Below are 22,690 nucleotides of genomic sequence, written 5' to 3'. Positions count from 1 at the left end.
CAAATTCACCCTCAGGTAACGTTCATATAGGGTTATACTGGTAGGAAGCACCTGGTTCCACCAGCCCACAGGGGATTATTGTGTCCGTCCGTCCGTCGCGAATCAAAAAATGGGAGGGGTGTGGCTGGGTGGAGAGGGGAGGGTGGGGAGGGGCTGGGTGGGGGAGGGTGGGGGAGGGTGGGGAAGGGCTGGTCACCCCGTGGTGCCCTTATAAAACTCAACGTTTAACCTACTCACGCCGGCTTGTGCCCGCCCTCACAGTCGGACATATTTGCGGAATACACCACGCCGCCGTTGACCCTGGCCATTGACCGAGCAACCCAACGTTCCTACCAGCTCCCTCCGCAGGAATGTGTTTACGAGAGTTCATGTGCACCCCGATTACAGGGACATGGACACAGCCAATTGATTTTGAAAATCAACCTTTGCTGGAAATATAAATAAATAAAAAACTTCCAACATGGATTCCAGATCCAACATGGAGATGCCGGGGATTGACCCCAGGGCCTCACACATGCGAAGCGTGCACTCGACCACTAAGCTACATCTCCATTCTGGTTCTACCTGGGCGCAGTTCCACCTCGGTACGGGGTGAAACTTCGTCATCAGCTTCTTCCTCTCCCTCGTCACCCCACTCACTCTCCTGTTGGCCCTGGGCCCTGGACACATCGAGTCTGCACAGAGTCCAAGCAAAATGTATTTCTTTGAAACAAAAGAAATAACAAGAATACATGTGGATGGATACTATAATGCTGTCCTAATTCATTTATTCTTGGAAATCTTTAATTCGGAAATAAAAGTGTTCTGGATACTTTTAAGCACTTGCTTTCATCTACAAATGTTTAAGTAAACCATTTGATCACTGTGTGCATCGCCAGTAAATAGAAATAGCAAGTTCCTGAAATCAACACAAATTCTTCCGAAGGTATCGTTCATATAGGGTAATATTTACGAGAGTTCATGTGCACCCCTATTACAGGGACATTGACACAGCCAATTGATTTTGGAATTCAAACTTTGTTAGAAAAAATATTTAAATAAAAGCTTCCGACATGGAGATGCCGGGGATTGAACCCAGGGCCTCACACATGCAAAGCGTGCGCTCTCCCACTGAGCTACATCTCCACCACGCTGGCAGCCAGCCAGGTAGCCAGCCCCCTTAACTATCGGCCCCTCCCCTTACCCCCCCCCCCTCCCTTAGGCCCCTCCCCTGACCCCCCTTACCTTAGGCCCCTCCCCTGACCACCCCCTCCATATCCGTAGGCCCCTCCCCTGACCCCCCTTCCCTTAGGCCCCTCTCCTGAGCACCCCCCCCCCCATATCCTTAGGCCCCTCCCCTGACCCCCCCCCTTAGGCCCCTCTCCTGACCCCCCCTCCCTCAGGCCGCTCCGCTGACCCCCCCCCCCCCTCAGGCCCCTCTCCTGACTCCCGCCTTCCTTAGGCCCCTCCCCTGACCCTCCTCCCTTAGGCACCTCCCCTCTCCGTACCCGGCAGTAGGTCTCCACCATCTACTTGGTTATTTCGGTAAAGTCACGTAGAAGGGAAGTAATAAAATAATAAAAATAAAACATAATAAAAGAATTCTCACGACGTTTCGGCCACAACGCAAGCAGCCGTCCTCAGGCGAAGAATGAAGCACCTCCAAGCTTGGAGCGTATATTTAAGCTGGGTTAGAGGTGGGGAGGTGGGAAGAAGAGCGCCTAGACAAAATAATTTGCATATCAAGAGGAATTCAGCATATGGAAAATGCGTAGGAGGTGGGCGGTGGGGGGGGTTCCAAATCAATACTATGCCCGTGCATTATGCAGGATTAGCAGCATCAAAGGGGGGGGGGAGGGGGGTAGCATTAACAAAGGAAAGGAATGTTAATAGTATGTAGCTGCAGCTACTAAACAGAACCAAGAAGATGAATCCCTGCAGTCACGAAAGCTCTAAGGTCTCCACCAATCAAAGAACTGTTTATGTTATATATTTATTTATGCACGACAGACAGACAGTCAGACAGACAGACAATAAATCCCTGGTGGGCAGTGTGGAACATTGTTCCTACCTGTATAATTGTGCTTTAGCTATGTTGTTCACGTCATGTTACTAACTGGTAATATTTTACGTTGAAACTTGTAAGATGAACAGTTCACCATCCAGGCTATGGCTCAAGAAACCGTGCGTAGATTGTGGTGTTGCGATGTTAAAAAGGGGGTGTGGGATGCGATGTCGTGGAGCGAGCTGGAATCATTGATCTGCGCTTCGGTGGAGGACTCTTGTGACAATATTCCAGTGGATTTAACGGAGCCCCAGAGACTCGCGTCTCCCCTATCCGAATGTCAATCACCCCGAGCTTGAGCTCTGAAATGCAATTGCTCTACAAATACAGGCTCTGCGTGTTGGGGTTGCAGATGATGCCCTGAGCATGCGAGTGATTCATTAAAACTCGACTGCGGCTGATGATGCCTTCTGTCTATCCGGCCCATTGGGTCTCTGGTTATTTCATGGAGACGATGGTTGATGCTCTCCATATCCGTCGCCTGATTCTCGCCCATGTGGCTCCAACTCCACCGCCAGTTGCGCTCCTGGAAATGCTCTTCAGTTGGTTCTGATTCAGATACAAGCTATGCAGATTCACCAGACCGTTAAACAGTCCCTCCGGAAGGGTGTGCAGTCGGTTGCCACTCAGAGCCAGAATAGTTACTTGGGTCAGACTGTCAAACACCCCAGCGGGTACTAATGTAGATATACAGATATGTTAATGAAAGCGACATAATTTAAAACGAGATTATTTAATGCGACCTTCAATCACTTTCATAGACGACGTTTTAGTTTCAGCGATCTCTATTTACTGTCATAGTCATCTTTATGTTGTACTAATCTCCCTCCACAATCATAGCGACTTCCATTTCACTTCCATAGATATATTAGCTTAAAGCAACTTCCTTTAATTTTCATCCGCATTTGACGTTAATATAAGTGCCTCGACTTGAATACAGATGTGTTCGTTAAATTGACGTTGATTCACATGTATTTATTTATATTAGACTGTCAAACACCCAAACGGGTAAATTTCGATTTAAACTTTCGTGACTGCAGGGATTCAACTTCTTGGTTCTTTCGGTAATGTCACGTAGAAGGGACATAATAAAATAATAAAAATAAACACATAATACAATAATTCTCACGACGTTTCGGCCACAACGGAAGCAGCCATCCTCAGGTGAAGAACAGGTCTGTCGCGAAGACAGCGTCTGAAAGCGTCGTGAGAATTATTTTATCATGTTTAATTTTTATTATTTTATTATTTTCCCTTCTACGTGACTTTACCGAAAGAACCAAGAAGACCCAAACGGGTACTCATGGATTATGATAATGCGAGTGACCTGTCAGTTCAAAGTGGCCTCTTCACTTCTAGAGAGACGATCACCCCTCTCTGTACCTGGGTTGCTCTCTCTATGTATCTTGGTGATATCTGTCTGCTTATATGTCTGTCTATAGTTTTCTGGTTAGATTTTATGTCGCTATTTCACTATACCTGATAATGATTGCTTGTGTTGCAATCGAAATGTCGTATGCTATTATTTAATTTATTATTTTATCTTTATACGTGACTTTACCGAAAAAAACAAAGAATTATTCCTGCAGTCACGAAAGCTCCAAAATTAAGATTGAACCACTTCTACGGGGAAGTTCCAAGTTTACCTTTTTCTCTCTCTCTGGGTTTTTTGTTCTCTCTATGCCTGTATATTTAGTGTAATTTTTTCTGTCTACACTCGTTTTTTGTCATTCTTAGGTTCTGCTCTGTCTGTGTGTCTCCGTTCCTCTTGTTTTTATTTTTTGTCTTTCTTTGGAATTTTCACACTTAAGATCTAACTTAGCAATCTTTGAAATACGTAATCGACCAGGCTATGCGTTAATTGTGAGTTGACCGACTCTCTGTGTCGTTTTACATAACATTTCGATACTTTGCTAGGTTATTTAATTTAGTGTGTTCTTTCTCCCTCTAAGCCTTCGTACTCATTGACATGTAATTTTTTTCTCTAACCCCCTCCCTCTCTCTGCCTCCGCCCCCCTCTGTCTATTTAAGGCGACCCCACAGAGACGATCACCCCTCTCTGTATCTGTGTTGCTCGATCTATGTATCTTGGTGATATCTGTCTGCTTATATGTCTGTCTATAGTTTTCTGGTTAGATTTTATGTCGCTATTTCACTATACCTGATGATGATTGCTTGTGTTGCAATCGAAACGTCGTATGCTATTATTTAATTCATTATTTTATCTTTATACGTGACTTTACCGAAAAAAACAAAGAATAATTCCTGCAGTCACGAAAGCTCCAAAATTAAGATTGAACCACTTCTACGGGGAAGTTCCAAGTTTACCTTTTTCTCTCTCTCTGGGTTTTTTGTTCTCTCTATGCTTGTATATTTAGTGTAATTTTTTTCTGTCTACACTCGTTTTTTGTCGTTCTTAGGTTCTGCTCTGTCTGTGTGTCTCCGTTCCTCTTGTTTTTATTTTTTTGTCTTTCTTTGGAATTTTCACACTTAAGATCTAACTTAGCAATCTTTGAAATACGTAATCGACCAGGCTATGCGTTAATTGTGTGTTGATCGACTCTCTGTGTCGTTTTACATAACATTTCGATACTTTGCTAGGTTATTTAATTTAGTGTGTTCTTTCTCCCTCTAAGCCTTCGTACTCATTGACATGTAATTTTTTTCTCTAACCCCCTCCCTCTCTCTGCCTCCGCCCCCCTCTGTCCATTTAAGGCCACCCCACAGAGACGATCACCCCTCTCTGTACCTGTGTTGCTCGATCTATGTATCTTGGTGATATCTGTCTGCTTATATGTCTGTCTATAGTTTTCTGGTTAGATTTTATGTCGCTATTTCACTATACCTGATGACGATTGCTTGTGTTGCAATCGAAACGTCGTATGCTATTATTTAATTTATTATTTTATCTTTATACGTGACTTTACCGAAAAAAAACAAAGAACACTTCTAGAGACTTCAGTTTAGTAGTGACCTCCATGCTATTTGCCCAAAGCGATCTCTCACCACTCTCATGGAAATATGTTGTTAATAAAAGCGAAATCCATTTACGTAAAGTTTTAAACTAGAGCCATTCTCTCTCATGCAGACATGGGGAATGACATAACCTGCATTCTCTATCATAAAGACTTCTGATCTAAACAACTTAGACTTACTTCATATGAAAATTAACAGTTCACATGATTCCAGTTAAATTCCGTCGAGATCTGCCAGTTAAAATTATTTCATTTACATGCAAAGACATCTATGATTTTAAGATACCTCAATTACTATCAAAGTGTAATGCGGGCGAAAGCGACCTTCCGGATGTGACGTCACAAGGAGGCGGAGCCAGGTGACGTGGGTGAAAGGTTGGGGTCCTTAAGTGGGTAAACCGGAAAGAGAAGGCAGTCCGGTTGTGAATGGAAAAGGGTGAGGCCACGAGGGCGAATGAGAGGAGGGGGGCACCGCCGGCGAGCGGGAGCCGACCCCAGAGTACAGCCAGGAAGGCTGTGTGTTAGAGGCAGCGGTGTGGCTGCAGAGAGTCGCAGGAGCGACGAAGAGAGAGAAGAGTACAGCCAGGAAGGCTGTGTGTTAGAGGCAGCGGTGTGGCTGCAGAGAGTCGCAGGAGCGACGAAGAGAGAGAGAGACAGCACGAGTCTGTCAGAGCGCTGCGGAGTAAGCAAGAGCGAGAAGAGCAGCAGCGATTACAGCCAAGGGGGCTGAGAGTGAGTAACAGCAGCGGAGCTGCTGTGGGGCTGCAAGAGCGACAAAAAACAGCAGCGGGGCTGCTGATGGTGACTGGAGTGACATCGGAACCAGCACTGAGAGAATAAGAGAGACAGCCGTGTGGGAATGCAGTACGGACCAAATAAAGGACACTGAGCCAGAGATCGTGGTCAATCTTTTATTACACTGGTGTCAGAAGTGAAACGGCTTGTCAAGACGGCTCGGAAGAAAGAATATTCCTGTGCCATCATCTGCTACATCATCCGACTTACGATTGAGACAGATGGCGCAGCTGGAGACCTGGAAAATCGTGCTGGCGAAACCGTGTGAGCTCACCACGCCGACGACGGCAGTGGGGAGAGCCGATGGTGGTCTGCAGGCCGACGCCTTGCCTGCGCTGCCAGCGCCATCTGCCACGCGGCACGAAGACGCCATCTTGGGCGTGGCAGGGGAGAAACGGCGGGAAGCCGCCATTTTGTCTTCACCGCGGCGGGGAGACGCCGCCATCTTCAACATCGCGGCGGAGAGGCAGCCTTGCGCTGCCATCTGGAGGTGCCGCGGGGAGAGCAGCCTGCTGTGAGCTGCTGTTTTGCGAGGGGGAGCTGCGAGGAGAGGACGACGACGCTACAGCTGCTGGGGCGGGAGCTCTCCCGTCCTGGCTCGGGTGCGTGACAACGGAGCAGTCAAGTCGCCGAACGAGTTCTGCGAGACGACTCAAGTTGCCGCCCTGCCGTCCTCTTCTTGCTGCAGCCCCAGGCGGGTCGTAACGATACGCACCCGGCCTTTACACACACCTCACCCATCTTTCGAGGGCCGGGTGGGGCCGATTTTGTTTATCTCATGACTCGATTGTGCGGAGCGCGGTTCGGACTGTGGGTATGTCTGTGTAATAACGATGAACGCGCTATCTGCTTGTTGCTCGGTGTCAATTAAAGTGTGTACGTGTGTTGAGAATGGACGGAGAGTATGCTGTGCTTGCTGAATGTTAAATTGTGTGTGTGCGCTGCGGTGTGGAGTTGTTATATTGATGGCGAAGTTAATTATTAACTCGGGAGCGTCGGGTATCTTGCGCTGTATCATCTCGTGGGTTACCTTGTGCGATGGGCTTAATTGGAAAATATATATATATTTTTTTGGTGTATTGTGCTGCGAGGTGCTATGTGCGATGTGGTTGTTGCAAGAGAGAGAATATTTGTGTTGTTGCTGCAATGTTACGACTGGATTAATGGTGTGTTGGTTACCTGCAGATCGGCTTGCTATTGTGCTTAAATGTGCGCGTGTGATCGCGATATGCTGACTGTATGTGCTGTTACACCGTTCTGTACGGTTATGGGGTGCGATGCATTGATTGACTATTGGGGTTGGGATGTTATTAGTTGTGCGTACCTGTTTGGAAATTGGTAACAAATTCGAGGGGGACCCTATTATTTGGTCGTATGGATGTTATGTACACGCGATTTTGTGTATATTATGGGTAACGGCACTTTGTGAGAGAGAGAGCGCGCTTTGAGGGTGCGTGATGACGCCGTTGTGGGTGTCTCAAGGGTTAATGCTAATGGGACCGTAAATTGGCGCCAAGTTGCGGCGCGTATTCGGTTGGTCGCATGCAGCCACGAGTTGCTTTGCGAGTTGGGTTGTGTAACCAATGTGGTTGGTAAAATATTGGTTAAAAATTCCCCGATATGACTGCTGCGCGCAGCAAGCTGGGGCTGTGCGTCTATCGTTGTTGGGATTGTTACAATAAGACGGGGGAAGCAATTTGTGACCCCCAGCAAAGGGAAGCTGGGGTGCACGAATGGAGAAAACTGGCCACGTGTTCGCACGTTGGGCCGCCATTTTGCGCACACGCGGGGTATGGCGTCGATGCGCTTTGCGGAAAGGGCCGCCATTTTGAGTGCGCGCGAGATATTGCGCGAACGCGCTGGGCGAAGGGGGCCGCCATTTTGAGCGCGCGGGAAAAACCTCGGTGGGGCAAATATTCCATCTGTTATGCCTGCCATTGTTGATTGGGTGATGCATGAGGGGTGGTCACGTCGGCCTATGGCTGATGGCTGACCTGACAGCCCGGAGGCGAAACCTCCGTGGTATGTCTTAAACTAATGGGCCGTGTGCTCATATGGCTCGGGGAGTCATGGTTCAGTTGTGCGGTGGCAGACTGAACCTGGTGTGCCGGGGGCTCACGGGTTTTGGGTTAGGGCGTTATTGTCTCTATAAGAGAACATTACCCCGTGGGGGGGTCGTTGATATCTGGCCTTGCCGAGGGATTGATCTTCCCTTGGCTATGAAGCGCATTTCAAAGATTGATGGAGCTCGTTTGACGGGGTTGCAGTGGCAGACGTGTCTTATATATTTGGACGATATCATTGTCTTCAGCCGCACATTTGAGGAACATTTAACACGGCTGGAGACAGTGTTCACGAGGATGCGCTCTGCGAATTTAAAATTTAAACCAAAGAAATGCCACCTACTGCAACGGTCCGTCCGTTATCTGGGGCACATTGTGAGTGCTGAGGGGGCGTCCACGGATCCGGAAAAGACGGCGTGCGTCCGGGATTGGCCGACTCCGGCCACCGTGGGGGATGTTCGGCGGGTTTTGGGATTTGCCTCGTATTACCGAAGATTTGTGCCGGGTTTTGCGACGATTGCGAGGCCCTTGCATCTCCTTACGGGTAAAGGACGGAAATTTGTTGGGGACAGCCGGAAGAGGCGGCCTTTCGGAGTCTGCGTGATCTATTGGCTACGGCTCCGACATTGGATTATCCCGATTTTGATCGCCCTTTCATTCTTGATACGGACGCGAGTGACACAGGTAATGGGGCGGTATTATCACAGTCTAAAGGGGGCGTAGAGCGCGTCGTGGCGTATGGTAGCCGAGTCTTGTCGCCTGCGGAAACACGCTACTGTGTCACTCGTAGACAACTTTTGGCGGTTGGTTTTTCCTACGGCAATTTCGACCGTACCTTTACGGTCGTTCTTTTATTGTGCGTACGGATCATGCGGCCTTGCAATATGCACTTAAAATGGACCAGCCATCGGGACAGTGGGCACGTTGGTTGGACACGCTACAGGCATTTTCCTTCCAAATTCAACATCGGAAGGGAGCGCGCCATGCGAACGCTGACGCACTTTCCGGATTACCAGGGCGCGCCCCTTGTAAATGTGCGTCGGGGACGCATAGGTGTTCGCCGATTCTAAACCCCCCTCAGCCGCTTACGTTGGCCGTCGAGAAGTCGGATACTCCGATGGAACCGGGACCGACTGACGGGGTTTTGAATCTGCCGCGGTCTGTCTGGATTCGGGAACAAATGATGGATGAGTTGTGGTTGTCCATGCGGAAGCGGTCTATGAGGGACAATGGGAGTCCGAGTACGGCTGTGGGGCCGCGAACCGCTCTCTGAGATGGTCTGCTTATGTGGCGAGAAGGGTTCCAGGAAAGCTGCCGTGTGGTGCTACCAACGTCCTCGCGATTCGAGTTGATGAGAACTCTCCATTATGACACACTATTGCATTTAGGGGTGCTGAAGACTTTGTTGACGTTGCAACGTCATTATTTTTGGCAAGGCTGGTGTGTGTCCATCGCTGATGGGATAGTAAGGGAGGAGCATGGCCGAGTGCTGCTCATCCCCGAAATGGCACTAGCTGAGAGTATGGTAAATGGATGTTGCCGTGGGTTGACGACCACGGTGAGGGTTACGGCAAATTAAACGTTACCGCTGGGGAGCGTGGCTCTCTCCACGCGAGGGTGTGCGATTAGGGGTTGTTGGGTTGTTGAGAGTGACTGTGGGTACATGCTGTGTACATCTGAGGTCTGTGCTGGTCCTCAAGGGAGGACTGCTGCTGGATAAGAGCAGAAATGTTTTTGTTGTTGTTGTTTTCACGTGTAAATAATATTGTTGTTAAAATGTAAATACTGGGGCGTCCATCGCGGTTATTTGGGTAATTATTGGGGTTTTCTTAAGCGGCCCGGAATTACATCATCTCCACTACCCTGGGGCCGGGTGGCTGTCGTGTACGACATGCGGATGTGCGTTGTTGTGCTTTGTGCTGTTGTTGTTCTTGTTGTTATATTACATGCTTAGTGTCCTTTAAGGGGGAAGGTCGGTTCACCGCATTACGCTTTGGTATTGTTCAGCCGAGGTCGGCTGGGTTTTTTCTATGGGGGAGGGTGGTGTAATGCGGGCGAAAGCGACCTTCCGGATGTGACGTCACAAGGAGGCGGAGCCAGGTGACGTGGGTGAAAGGTTGGGGTCCTTAAGTGGGTAAACCGGAAAGAGAAGGCAGTCCGGTTGTGAATGGAAAAGGGTGAGGCCACGAGGGCGAATGAGAGGAGGGGGGCACCGCCGGCGAGCGGGAGCCGACCCCAGAGTACAGCCAGGAAGGCTGTGTGTTAGAGGCAGCGGTGTGGCTGCAGAGAGTCGCAGGAGCGACGAAGAGAGAGAAGAGTACAGCCAGGAAGGCTGTGTGTTAGAGGCAGCGGTGTGGCTGCAGAGAGTCGCAGGAGCGACGAAGAGAGAGAGAGACAGCACGAGTCTGTCAGAGCGCTGCGGAGTAAGCAAGAGCGAGAAGAGCAGCAGCGATTACAGCCAAGGGGGCTGAGAGTGAGTAACAGCAGCGGAGCTGCTGTGGGGCTGCAAGAGCGACAAAGAACAGCAGCGGGGCTGCTGATGGTGACTGGAGTGACATCGGAACCAGCACTGAGAGAATAAGAGAGACAGCCGTGTGGGAATGCAGTACGGACCAAATAAAGGACACTGAGCCAGAGATCGTGGTCAAGTCTTTTATTACAAAAGAGAGAAATGTCAGATAAACCCACTTAATTAAATTTCAAAGATAACAGCGTTATTAATTACCACGTGATCGATTCGCTTTGATGCCTCTCATAGAGACATTTTACATTCACCCCGATTCGCTTTCACAGAGATGTATAAACTCAATCAAACTTTATTCAGGTTCACAAAGATCTTATACAAAGAAAAAACGTTTATGCACGTCTGTTATTTTGAAGTAAAACAATCTGTTTACAATTATAAACATCGGTCAGGTAAAATTACCTCCATTATCATTGTCAAACCTATACTTTTGAAGACACGAATAATCCTCAAAACAATGTCCTAAAAAAAAGAATGTCACGTTATCGTTTGTGTGGCTGGGGACGGAGCCCGGCCACGCTGAGAATGTAAGAGGGGCCCCTGTAGGGGACCTCGGGGCTATACATATAGCGCTTAGGGGCCGTCCGTAAATGCACCGAGGGGGGGGGGGGGATGGGGGTCAGACATTTGTGACGATGTGTGACGAGGGGGGTTTGAGAAATGTGACGTCACATCAAAAAGCGCAACTTTAAGTTGGAATGTTTGAGTGACAACAAATGTACAACAAACTGTATTGTTAAAGAATCACTAAGGGGGTGGGGGGGGGTAACGAAATGGACGCAGTTGATTTCATCACCTATGTTGTTTATTTAAGTCATAATGTTTGTTATTGTTGTCATCTGCGTATACCCGCTGCTGTGCACAAGTAGCTCTGTGTGTGATCGACAACGTACGGATGCGACGTAATAGTCCATCTAACAGACTAAGTACTGAACATGGGGGAGGAACGAATGAGTGGAGTTCTTAAAAAAAGTATGTATGCTGAACTTTTTTTTGCACCGTACGTAACTAACTGTGGGACTCGGAGGTGCGGGGGAAGGACAACAAGCTAAACGCAAAAATCAGTTTAACGAAACCAGTTTTCAATTTATATTTCAAAGTGCATAGCTCCATGTGCTTTCAAATTTCGGAAGAGCATTCCAGACTGCTGCAGAAGTGCAGTAATGATGGTAGTGGCGACAGAAGAGTGATAAGGAGGTGACTGGCTGCAGGTTAGGGAGTGATTGGATAAGTGAGTGTTGTATTATATTATCAGTCAACCTGACTGCTTTACGTTGCATTCTATCGAGAGGTAGTCACTGGGTGCTCTACTGTTTATTTGACACCACGGTTCAACGGCGGCCGAATGCGTGCTTTGCATAGCAGTAGGAATGGTTGTTCAGAGTTAAATAATCCTTTGGTGTGAAGAAGGAAACCAAGAATTCTAGCTGCCTCCATAGGCAGATGACTGACATGGCTGAACGTGGGATACAAATGGACAAAGGGGCCTTTCCTGACATGAACATGAAGCGACTTTCGCCAGCAACACCACCTGCGCCACGTGAATCCTTCTCTTTGCCTTTCTTTGGTTGACACGACGAAGTGCATAATGGACATGGATAGTGCGGTGACAACACGCACCATCCACTTACCGTCTCAGGAAATGACTCTCTCCATGAGCTGATATACAGTCAGAACTAAGTTAACAACATTGGAGATGGCCACGTGGTAGCAGTACAACCAGAGGGCTCGTGAACCTGATTGCACGGACTGCTGAGTGTCATTCCCTGCGTGGTATGCGCGGTGGGTTTTCTCCAGGGTTTCCACCAACGTGTCAAACACGCATTCACAATGGAGTTACCACACGCCCCAATGTGGGACCATCCTTAGCACAGTCCTGAGACTGGGTAAGACTTTTCTGGATGAGTTAAATTAGTGTTATTCACATTGACTTGGCGACTCTGAAGTATCATGCTACTTATTACTCTCGCTGGTCTATTCCCTGAAAATCGTATCTGTCCGGAACGGTTCTCACTCAGCTAGTTCCCCTGCAAATACCGCTTCTGCAATTTCACTAGGCAGCCAAACACCCCAGCGGGAACGGTCGTCAGCTGGTTATTTTCCAGCTCCAGATACGTCAGCTTCCCCAGTTTGTCAAAGATCCCTGGCGGCAGGGACTTCAGTTGGTTAGTGTCCAGCTCCAGATGTGTCAGTTCAGTCAATCGGTCAAACAGAGTGGGCGGTATCGCCTGCAGTTGGTTATAGTCCAGTCGCAGCTTCTTCAGATTCACCAGGCGGTCAAACAGCCCAGCGGGTAGAGCCTGCAGCTGGTTATTTTGAAATGAAAGCTCCATGAGATTCCCCAGGCTGTCATACATTCTCTCATCCAAGCAAACACTCTTGTTCGCGTACAGACATGCAACTTACTGATGAGACCCAACGAAGTCAAAACCGGTTAATGTTTTCCACATTTCAACAAATGGCAATGGTTCTGTATCCATAATATTACTAACAATCCGCTTGTTCGTGTGTCTGTCTGTAACGCACCGGGACTTACAGAAAAAGAAGTAAACAAGTCTGGAGCGGATCTTTCTCCTGTTCTATCCGACAAACAAAACGAAAGATCGCACGTCCATTCAGCACAGTCGCAGTGTGGAGAGCATGCAGCCTTCTCGGCGTGTTTCCTGGAGTTTAGTTTTATCCTCTTGTATCAGTCCTGGTTGCGTGTTTGTCTCTCTAACTCTTTTTCCTAGTATTTACTGCAAAATAATTGGGTATGTTGTTTTGTTCTTGTTTATACTTCTATCGACAAAATGTAGTGTAATAGAGATACAATCGTTAATGATTATGTAATAACAGCCATAGAGGGTTCACGTGGGGATTGGCTTGCCGGTCCTGCTTTGTAGCCAATAAGGGATGAGCCAGGGAGCATGGCCTCGGCGTGATCTCGGCATGTCAGCAGGGGTGATTGGCCTGGCCATTCGGGGCCCCAGCTAATGGGGAGCCGGATCAGAGGCGTGGTCCCGGGATTGACAGGGAACCATCGGGAACGGTCAATGCTGTCTATGGAGGATTGGCTGGGGGGTACCACGTGACGAAGGGATTAAGAGAGAGAGAGAACGATCGAGAGCAGACTTGGGAACGACAAGAGCAGGGTCACGCGCGTACGGGGGCTCTGGGTGCCACGTGCGTGGTGGGGACTTGGTGTGAAGTCTGCCCTCTCTCCGTTGTCTGCCAGCAATAGAGAGTGTGTGAGTAAAGTGTAATTGTGGAAGTGGAAATAAAAAGGACTGATTCCGAAGCCGTCTCAAGAAGGATTATTACAATTATACAGGTAGGAACAATATGTTCCACACTGCCCACCAGGGATTATTTGTCTGTCTGTCGTGCATAAATATATATACAATATAAACAGCTCTTTGATTGGTGGAGACCTACTGCCGGGTACGGAGAGGGGAGGTGCCTAAGGGAGGAGGGTCAGGGGAGGGGCGTAAGGAAGGGGGAAGTCAGGAGAGGGGCCTGAGGGGGGGGGTGGTCAGGGGAGGGGCCTAAGGGAGGGGGGGTCAGCGGAGGGGCCTAAGGGAGGGGGGGTAAGGGGAGGGGCCTAAGCAAGGGGGAGGGGCCGATAGTTAAGGGGGCTGGCTACCTGGCTGGCTGCCTGGCGACCTCAAGTAAAGTTATCTTTTATACAGGTAGGAACAACAAGTTCCACACTGCCCACCAGGGAATATTTGTCTGTCTGTCGTGCATATTTGTCTGTCGTGCACGAATGCGCTGTCCAACCAAGTTCCTACCTGCCCACTCCGAAGGAACGTGTTCAGTTATTTTCAGCATACTGTATATATGAAAAATACGTGATTTGAAGATTTCGTGACTGCAGGATTCCATACTCGTTGGATCTTTCGGTAAAGTCACGTAGGTAGAAAAATTATGAAATGAAATTTTTTGTTTAATTTTATTATTTTCTACCGATGTGACTTACCGAAAGAGCCAAAGAGTATGAAAAATACATATTTCCGCTTGAAATCACCTAGTGTGTGAAATCGTCAGTCTCTGTACATATCCGCCAAGCTGTTGCCGCAGAAGTTCCGCGCTTTCCTGCTCATAATAATGAATGATAATTTAGCCACTTGTCAATCCACTGCAAGATAAAAGCCTTCCCACGAAGTGCTGGTCATATGTGGTAGCGACATGGGGGTTCTGTTAGCTATACTTCACCACGTTGGTAACTGTGGGTTTGTGTCGTCTGGTGGGTTTGGGATGATGTCACCCAACTTATAATCGAATGCGCTACCCACTGCACCAGCACTCCCGCCCACCACAGTGTGTTAGATTCACAATTCTTAGCTCAACATTACCCAGCATCATTTGCGAACAACGCTATGATTCACGTGCGGAGACGACCCAGAGAAACTTCAACAACTTGGCTTGGAGACTCAGCAAGTGCAATGTTAGTTTACAATGTATGTATGTATGTTGAACTACTGTCCAACCAACTGTGCCACTAGGAAGTGCACGGCGTTGCTCGACTCTGTCCATGCTATTTCACTTTCACGCGCTCCACGTGACCACACATTTTCAGGCAGTTGGGGAGGCAGGTAGTGAGTTAATGTCCCAACCCGCATCCAAAACTTTACAGAATTAACCAGCTGACCTGCACCAGCCCATCGTGGAAGAATCGCGTAAAGAACCTCCAGAGGAGCTCTCTAAAGCTCCCTCCAGTGGAGGCCCTTCCGATATCAGTGGCGTGAACCTGGGAGAGCTGCACCTTAATCTGTTACTCCTCGATGGTGACATTGTCAACTGATCCGGGGCATTGAGCACGCTGAGCGCTTTTCCCGAGTTCGTCTCTAGCCACGTGTGAACAGCACACGATGAGAAGAGCGACCCAGTCTCCAGGCAATGCTCTTCAACTGGTTTAGGTCCAGACCTAAGTGAGTCAGTGTCGGCAACTTCCCTACGCCTGCGGGCAACTCCGTAAATTTGTTATCACCGAGGAAAAGCTCCCGTAGACTCACCAGCTAGGTCAGGCGCTGTATTCATTCGGTCTGATTGTGTTCCTGAAGTCAGCCTAAGTCGACGCGACGACGCCTAGTGTAACTTTACAAATTATTTGTGGATCCCACCTTGGCAAGCAGTGGCCCACAAGCACAGATAACAAACAAACTCAACACACACACACACGCTGCCCTAACGGGAAATATATAATGGGTGACATTTCAGGCGATGGCCCTTCTTCATGTCTCGTATATGCACGTGCCCGCTATGTTTAATAGCTTTATTTTCCCTCTAAGGCAGTGCGCTTAACGAATGCCTCGCGTTATTTGTGGATTTTCACTTGATTTCCAGCCCTGTGTACAGTATTTCATTGAATAATTTTCTTAGTCTATTCAACTAATGCGAGAAAAGTAGTCCACTCTTAGTTGTTCAATAATTATAATTGGTGTGGGGTCCCACTCTCCCCCTCCCACCAGAGTGGTGAAACATGGTCGATTCATCGAGCAGTGGATAGACATGGCACGTTGAATAATGAATTTGAAATTTTTTTTTGAACAACACTAATCTTCTCACAAGCTTGATGTTGTGAAATAAATTTAAACAATGCTCTTTGGAGTCGTTTTAATATTCACTCTGCTAGAGTCTTCCTAAACAGCAGAGAGCGAGTGTCTGAGGTTGCTGCGCGGTGAGGAACTCGCTGCGCAGCAACCAGCTGAAGGGCGTTCCCAGGGACGCATTTGACAAACAGAGCCAGCACTGCCAGGCACGGACTCTGCTTTGTCGCTGGGAATCGGGGTAGAGATGACGCTCGACACGAGTAGCGTTCAGTTTATAAAGCTACCGCGTTATTGAAATCCACGGTCATCGTCATTATCACCGTCGTTATGGTGTCCTCTAGTGCTTCAGGTTAGTCTGCAGTGTAACTGAACATTCGTGAAGATTAAATGAGTGAATGTTGAAAATAATTAGAGCTGGTATTGATCGTTTACAGAAACTAGCATGTGCCGTGCGGGTTTTTGTTAGTGCGGCAACAAACACAAAAATAACAACCACACTTGACAACAAAGACAAAGATTCCCGTATAACCTTACCAGACTGTTGCGGCAAGTGCTGTTAGCGAGCACCTATGAAGGCCGGCACGGCACACGAGGGGGTGGGTGGCAAACACAAAGCCCGGTCTCCTTTGTCTCCCTAGCGACGGTATTTACACATCATACCAGGTACTCATTTTAGGCTGAGTCGACCTAGGGGATGCCCAGAACCGGTTCGTATGGCAGCGCGCTAATCGCTACACTACTGATCGAGTAAAAATGTTCCAGAGGGAATGCGAGGCGAGCTCTGAACACCGTGAGGGTCGTTGTACTGCACCGCACAGACAGCGAGCACGGCATGGAGCGAGGTGCTGAGATGTGAGGTGAACACGACGCCGCAAACGCGAGCAAGGGACCCGTGTTGAACTCCATTGCCGTGTGAAGAGTGACGCTCTCTTGTAGAGGCTGCTCTGCAGCAAGAGGCGGAGGCTGCTGATCTGCGATCAACTCACAGCTCTCCCCGCTGGGGTGTTTCGATCAGTAGAATTAATTCCGGCAATCGCCTGTCCATGGGATTCCCCAGATTCTGTCTTCAGTCGGATGCTACTACAATGGGATGTGTGGCCAAGTCCTGTTTGAGTAAACGTTTGAGTTGTTGGTGCTGTTTGGGTAGTTGTTGTTTTGCGTGGTTGCTCTTGTTCTGCTGTGGTGTTGTGTGATTGTTTTGTCAGGTAGTTGTTTTTTGCTGTGTTACGTTGTTTGGATGTTGTTTTGATTTTGTTGCGTTGTTCTTTTATTGTTGCTGCTGCACGAACCAAGCCCGCATAGCACGCGTGAGCTTCTATAAACGCTCAATGTCACTTATAAATATTCACTCAAATCTCTCAATGTAATATTCACTGATGCACGAAGGCAGACGCTCACCTCACTGCTCAGTGACACTGCAGGCTAACTCGGAGCACAAGAGGGCACCATGACGATGATGAAGACGATGACTGTGAATGTCAATAACGCGGTAGCTTTACAAATTGAACGCCACTCGTACCGAGCGTCGTTTCTAACCTGGTGCGCGGCGACAAAGCAGAGACCGTTCCTGGCAGTGCTGGTGTAATGCGAGCAAGCATTGAGGGGGGGCGGAGTCTGGGTCACGTGGGGAGTGGGTGGAGTTAGGGTCACGTGGGTGAGAGGATTTAGGGAGAGAACCGAAAGGGGAAGGGGGAGTTGAGACGGAGTGAAACACGAGGAGGCCACGCTGGGCAAGAGGGAGAGAGTGGCGCGGTCGCCACGCGGTGGGAGACGTCGACACCGTCAGCCATCGGTGTCAGACGGAGAGAGCTAACCGGGGCTGTGAGAGGCTAGCTGTGTACGGGGCAGCAGTGACGCTAGATAGTGGAGCAGCGGTGTGGCTGCAAGGATGGCCTGACGGAGCAGCAGGGAGACTGCATATTGGAGCAGCAGGGAGACTGGATATTGGAGCAGCAGGGAGACTGCATATCGGAGCAGCCGAGGGCTGTGGAGAGGTCGTCGAGCGGGACGCAGGCCTGAGCGAGACGCCGTGGTATCGAGATTCTACGAACCCAATAAAGGACAACGGAGATCGACATCTGAGAGAGAGTCCTTTATTACACTGGCACCGTTTGTAAAACGTGCTCCAGAGTACGCTCTTCAGGTGGTTGGTGGCCAGAGCCAGATGAGTGAGCTGGGTCAGTTTGTCAAACAGCCCCATGGTGAAAGACGCGAGTACTTCACTGCGCAGAAACCATTAACCATAGGCACTCACCCACTTAGTATCAAATTTATCAATATGTAATAATTCTCCGGAGACGGATTCGGAATCGGTCCTCTTTATTTTCACTTCACGGTACACTTGCTCCCACACGCTCCGTTGCTGGCAGACAACGTAGTGGCAGCGGACTCCCACCAGCTCCCACCGCGCACGTGGCACCCGGAGCCCCGTACGCGCGTGGCTCTCGCCCCCGTTCAGTTCCCAGTCTCCCCCCCGATCCTTCCTCTCTCTCCCTCTTAATCCCTTCGTCACGTGGTCCTCCCAGCCAATCCTCCATGGGCAATCTCGACCGTTCTCGATGGTTCCCTGTCAATCCCGGGACCACGCCTCTTACCCGGATCCCCCTTGGCTGGGGCCCCAAATGGCTGGGCCAATCACTCCTGATGACATGCCGTGATCACGCCGGCCCCACACTCCCTATCTCGACCCTTATTGGCTACAAGCAGGACCGGCAAGCCAATCCCCCACGTGAACCCACGATAGCTGTTATTACATCACCCCCCCCCCCGGTGAAAAAAATAGCCGTCTCGGCTGGGAAAGGGTGATAAACCAATTCCGAAACATATTATTAGGGCACCAAGGTGCGTTTAACGATATGAGGGTGAACCGGCGTCCCTGCGCCTACAACATTTAAAAAGTCACCCATACAACAAAATCACGACATACATTAGGGCGCCCCTGCAGCGCAGTAACAACAGGGAATTAAACGAACGATCAAACGTTAACGAAACGGGAGAGATTTCGACCGCGTACGTGACGCGGGACCCCCTCCGCTCCCAGCGCCTGATCCCCTTGCTTCCGGATGGACAGGAGGTGGTAGGCTTGAAGAAGAAGTAGGTTGTGGATGCTTGGTCACGTCCAGGTCAGGTCTCCTTGGAGGGGGGGCGGCTGGGGCCACCTCAGCCCTCAGAACCTGTTCATCTGTAGGAGGCACAACACAGTCCCCCTTGGGATCAATGGGTGTGGCAAGCGGCGTGGTCGGCTCGACGGAACCTGGCAGGTCAACTAATGGGGATTAAGGGCCGACACGCGCGTCAACATAGGGTTTAAGCCGTGAGGAGTGGACATACCACCGCCGATTTTCATACTGAACACGGATACTCTGCAAGTTCCGAACATCTATTAGTGTTACAGGCCCCCGCCACGGCCTGTGCAGTTTGGGGGATGTGCCCGCCGGTACCTGGGGGCAGTGGAGCCATGCCCGGTCCCCCACTGACCAAGACATGTGCGTATGCGATCGACGCGCATAACGTTCGTTCCTTGCCTGAGCACGGGCTGTCGCACACCGGGCAGCCTCTCGCGCCTCCGTCACTCGTTCAAGCGAGTCACGCACGTGGTCAGGCAAGGAACGGGACGGTCGTTTGCTTGGCTCACCCAATTGCACGTCGATGGGTGGAACATTTTCACGGCCATACATCAAAAAGAATGGTGAGTATCCCGTGGATGTGTGTGGAACCATGCGGTAAGCTGCTAAGACGCCTGGTATGTGCAGGTCCCAATCGGTTTGCTTTTCACTGACCGTGTGACAAAGCATAGCCGAGAGGGTGCGGTTAAATCGTTCCACCATACCATCTGTTTGTGGGTGGTAAGGAGAAGTGCGAATTTTCTTCGTACCCAACGCGTCACAAACTTCCTTAAGCAATTTGGAAGAGAAATTCCGCCCCTGATCTGTGAGCAGCCTTTCAGGTGCCCCCTTGTCCATGACATACCCGTTCAAGAAAGCGTCGGTAATGGATGCTGCCGTCTGGTCGGGTAGGGGCCAGGCCATCGGCCATCGAGAAAAATATTCCACCCCGACGAGAAGGTATTTATTGCCCCTCGCCGACGGGGGAAACGGGCCCAGAATATCGAGAGCGACCAATTCGTTAATGCGGGACACCTCAATGGAACGTAACGGTGGTACATAGGGGTTCCGAGGCGGCTTCCTCTTTGCACAGTCCTGGCATGAGCGAATAAAGTCATTGACGTCTGTTGTCATACCGGCCCAAAAGAAATCCTTCTGCAGTGCGGCCAAAGTCTTTTGGACGCCGAGGTGCATCAATTTATCAGCGTGCAAAGCACGAAGCAGGTCGTAGCGAAGTGAAGTAGGCACCACCAAGCGTGGTCGATCAGACAAGCCGTCAGTACACATTAACAATCCCGACTTGCCTCGGAACATCTGCCATTTCCAACCCGCCAATCGAGATTTTTGTTTCCCTATCAATTTCCGTAGTGGAGACAGCGAGGCATCAGCCTCCTGCTCACGTAGCCAAACCGCGTGCGGTAACCGTAAGATATCATCCGTGTCCACCGACCCTTGCTGGTCGTCCTCCTTCGCTTCCGCCCCTGCATCCTCATCCGCTATCGCCCCCATAACCGGACAAGGCGAAGCGGCCGGTGCCGCACAGCGGTGCGTGCCCGTCAGGCAAGCGCACGGAGGAAGGAGCGGCAGCCTTGAGAGCGCGTCAGCGTTCGCATGACGGGCCCCCTTTCTGTATGTAATATCAAAGGAAAATTCTTGTAACGATTCCAGCCACCTGGCCAATTGGCCTGACGGTTGATCTAATTTCAAGGAGTATTGTAAAGCCGCATGATCTGAGCGAACTAGGAATTTCCGTCCATACAGGTACGGCCGGTACAAACGGACAAAGTGAACAATTGCCAAAAGTTCCCGTCTTGTCACACAATAGCGTGTTTCCGCAGGGGACAAAACCCGGCTGCCGTACGCCACTACTCGCTCTACCCCGTCCTTACGTTGCGACAAAACGGCCCCAATGCCGATATCACTAGCGTCCGTATCGAGGATGAACGGCTGTGAGAAATCTGGGTAATCCAGCGTTGGCACCGTGGCGAGGTGGTTCCGAAGTGCCATAAAAGATTTTTCCTCTTCCGCTCCCCATTGAAACCTTTGATTTTTGCCAGTCAGAACATGTAATGGCTTTGCCAACGTCGCAAAATTTTAGCGGCGATAATAGGAATAATAGGAAGCGAAGCCAATAAACCGCCGAACATCTCCCACCGAAGTGGGTGTGGGCCACTCTCGTACACATTTCGTTTTCAGAGGGTCAGTGGATACGCCGTCCGAACTGACGATATGACCCAAGTAGCGGACAGAGTGTTGCAGAAGGTGGCATTTTTTAGGTTTAAATTTAAGGTCAGCCGTACGCATTCTTTGAAAAACCGCCTCTAGACGTTGGAGGTGTTCTTCGAACGTGCGGCTGAAAACAATTATATCGTCAAGATATATGAGGCACGTTTCCCACTGCAGTCCAGTCAGCACCAATTCCATGAGCCGCTGAAACGTCGCCGGTGCCGCATTCAAGCCCATAGGCAACCGATTAAATTCAAAGAGACCTTGCGGCGTGCGGAATGCCGTTTTTGCCTTCGACTCATCGTCGAGGCGAAGTCGGTAGTGGCGTGAGCCAACACCGACCCCTCTGGAACAATAACGCGGTCAGGTCCCCCATTTAACACCTGTATAAAAGGTGCTTGACCCGGTTGCACGATCGTTTGCGCCGCCGCTAAAGAAAATGATTTAGATGCCGAATTAGATGGGGATAGCAGCACGCCTTCTGCACCCTTCCCCATTCGAAGGGGTTTACGGTAACGCAACGGTATCAACATCTGTGCTCCCGGCGGTACTTCTACCGTAGCAGCAACAACGGCAGTGACTGCGTTACCTGTAGGCGCGCTGTCCAACAAGGAAGGCAGGAACGCCATACGACGACCCCCCGGCATTTCTAAACAGTCCTGGTCGACTCGTATTTTCAGCGGCATCCGACGCAGGAAATCAGTACCGAGTAAGCATGGAACAGCTAGCGAGCGAGAGATTAACACAGGTCCTGCGGCGGTAATATTTCCGATAGCGATGCTCACATCCACCTGGCCACAGATACCCATGCTTCCCCCATTCGCGGCGACACACGCATCATTAACCCTACGTATCTGCGACGCAGGGATGGACAACAGATGGAAAATAACATCAGAAATGATGGTGGCCGACGCGCCCGTGTCCACCAAGATGCGCACATCAACGCCGTCGATGGTACCCCGTACCGTCGACGAGCCCGAAGCCGCAGCTACCACCCTGCGAGCCAATTTTTTCCACTGCGTAGCAGAGCGCGTAACTGTAGCGGGGGAAGTAAATTTTTCCTGAGGAGTGTGAGAATGAGTGCGAATGGATGGGTGATGTGACAGGACCTGCCGGGTGTCCGATGTGTGCCGACTCGCCCGAGGTTGTTGCGGCTCCGCGGCAGGTGGAGGAGATGGAGGTCCCCTCGTCGGAGGAGGCGACAGTAGAGGCCGACAGCGGCAGTCACGGGCGAAATGGCCCCGTCTGCCGCACTTGAAGCAAGCCGCCGACGTCGGCCGGCGGTCGGACGACCCGGCCCTTGCACGCGGACGGCCCATGTAGTTGCCACGCTGGTCGCGCAGCCGCCGTCCCGGACTCTCGTGCGAAACAGCAGCAGCCAGCATGTCGTCGTCGCCCGAGTCGTCGGAGCAGTGGACCACTAGT

General features: G+C 50.1%; 1 protein-coding gene and 1 non-coding gene across 2 annotated transcripts; both read right to left on the bottom strand.

Annotated features, from left to right (window-relative positions):
- Positions 1-1,053: 1,053 nt before the first annotated feature.
- On the bottom strand, positions 1,054-1,125 carry TRNAA-UGC (transfer RNA alanine (anticodon UGC)). Its single transcript has one exon. It is a non-coding gene; the product is annotated as a tRNA-Ala (tRNA).
- A 1,357-nt stretch (positions 1,126-2,482) lies between these two features.
- On the bottom strand, positions 2,483-20,548 carry LOC144727907 (uncharacterized). The gene is made up of 4 exons (XM_078607045.1): positions 20,450-20,548; positions 12,439-12,779; positions 11,415-11,449; positions 2,483-2,721 (listed from the first exon to the last, which is right to left on the bottom strand). The coding sequence occupies exons 1-4, from the start codon at positions 20,546-20,548 to the stop codon at positions 2,483-2,485; spliced, it is 714 nt and encodes a 237-aa protein (XP_078463171.1).
- Between the last annotated feature and the right edge of the window lie 2,142 nt (positions 20,549-22,690).

This window comes from Lampetra planeri, chromosome 27, assembly GCF_965212315.1.
Source record: "Lampetra planeri chromosome 27, kcLamPlan1.2.h2, whole genome shotgun sequence".
Classification (NCBI taxonomy): Eukaryota; Metazoa; Chordata; class Hyperoartia; order Petromyzontiformes; family Petromyzontidae; genus Lampetra; species Lampetra planeri.
This window is presented reverse-complemented; position numbering and strand designations above follow the sequence as displayed.

Excerpts from the sequence above, each read along its gene's own strand:
- LOC144727907 (XM_078607045.1), bottom strand. The coding sequence starts at position 20,548 with ATGGGGGCGATAGCGGATGAGGATGCAGGGGCGGAAGCGAAGGAGGAC. Across the intron at positions 12,780-20,449 it reads TCTTACGGTTACCGCACGCG|AGTGTTTGCTTGGATGAGAG; the intron begins GTTTGGCTACGT and ends TACGCGAACAAG. Across the intron at positions 2,722-11,414 it reads CCGCACCTCCGAGTCCCACA|TACCCGCTGGGGTGTTTGAC; the intron begins GTTAGTTACGTA and ends TATCTACATTAG.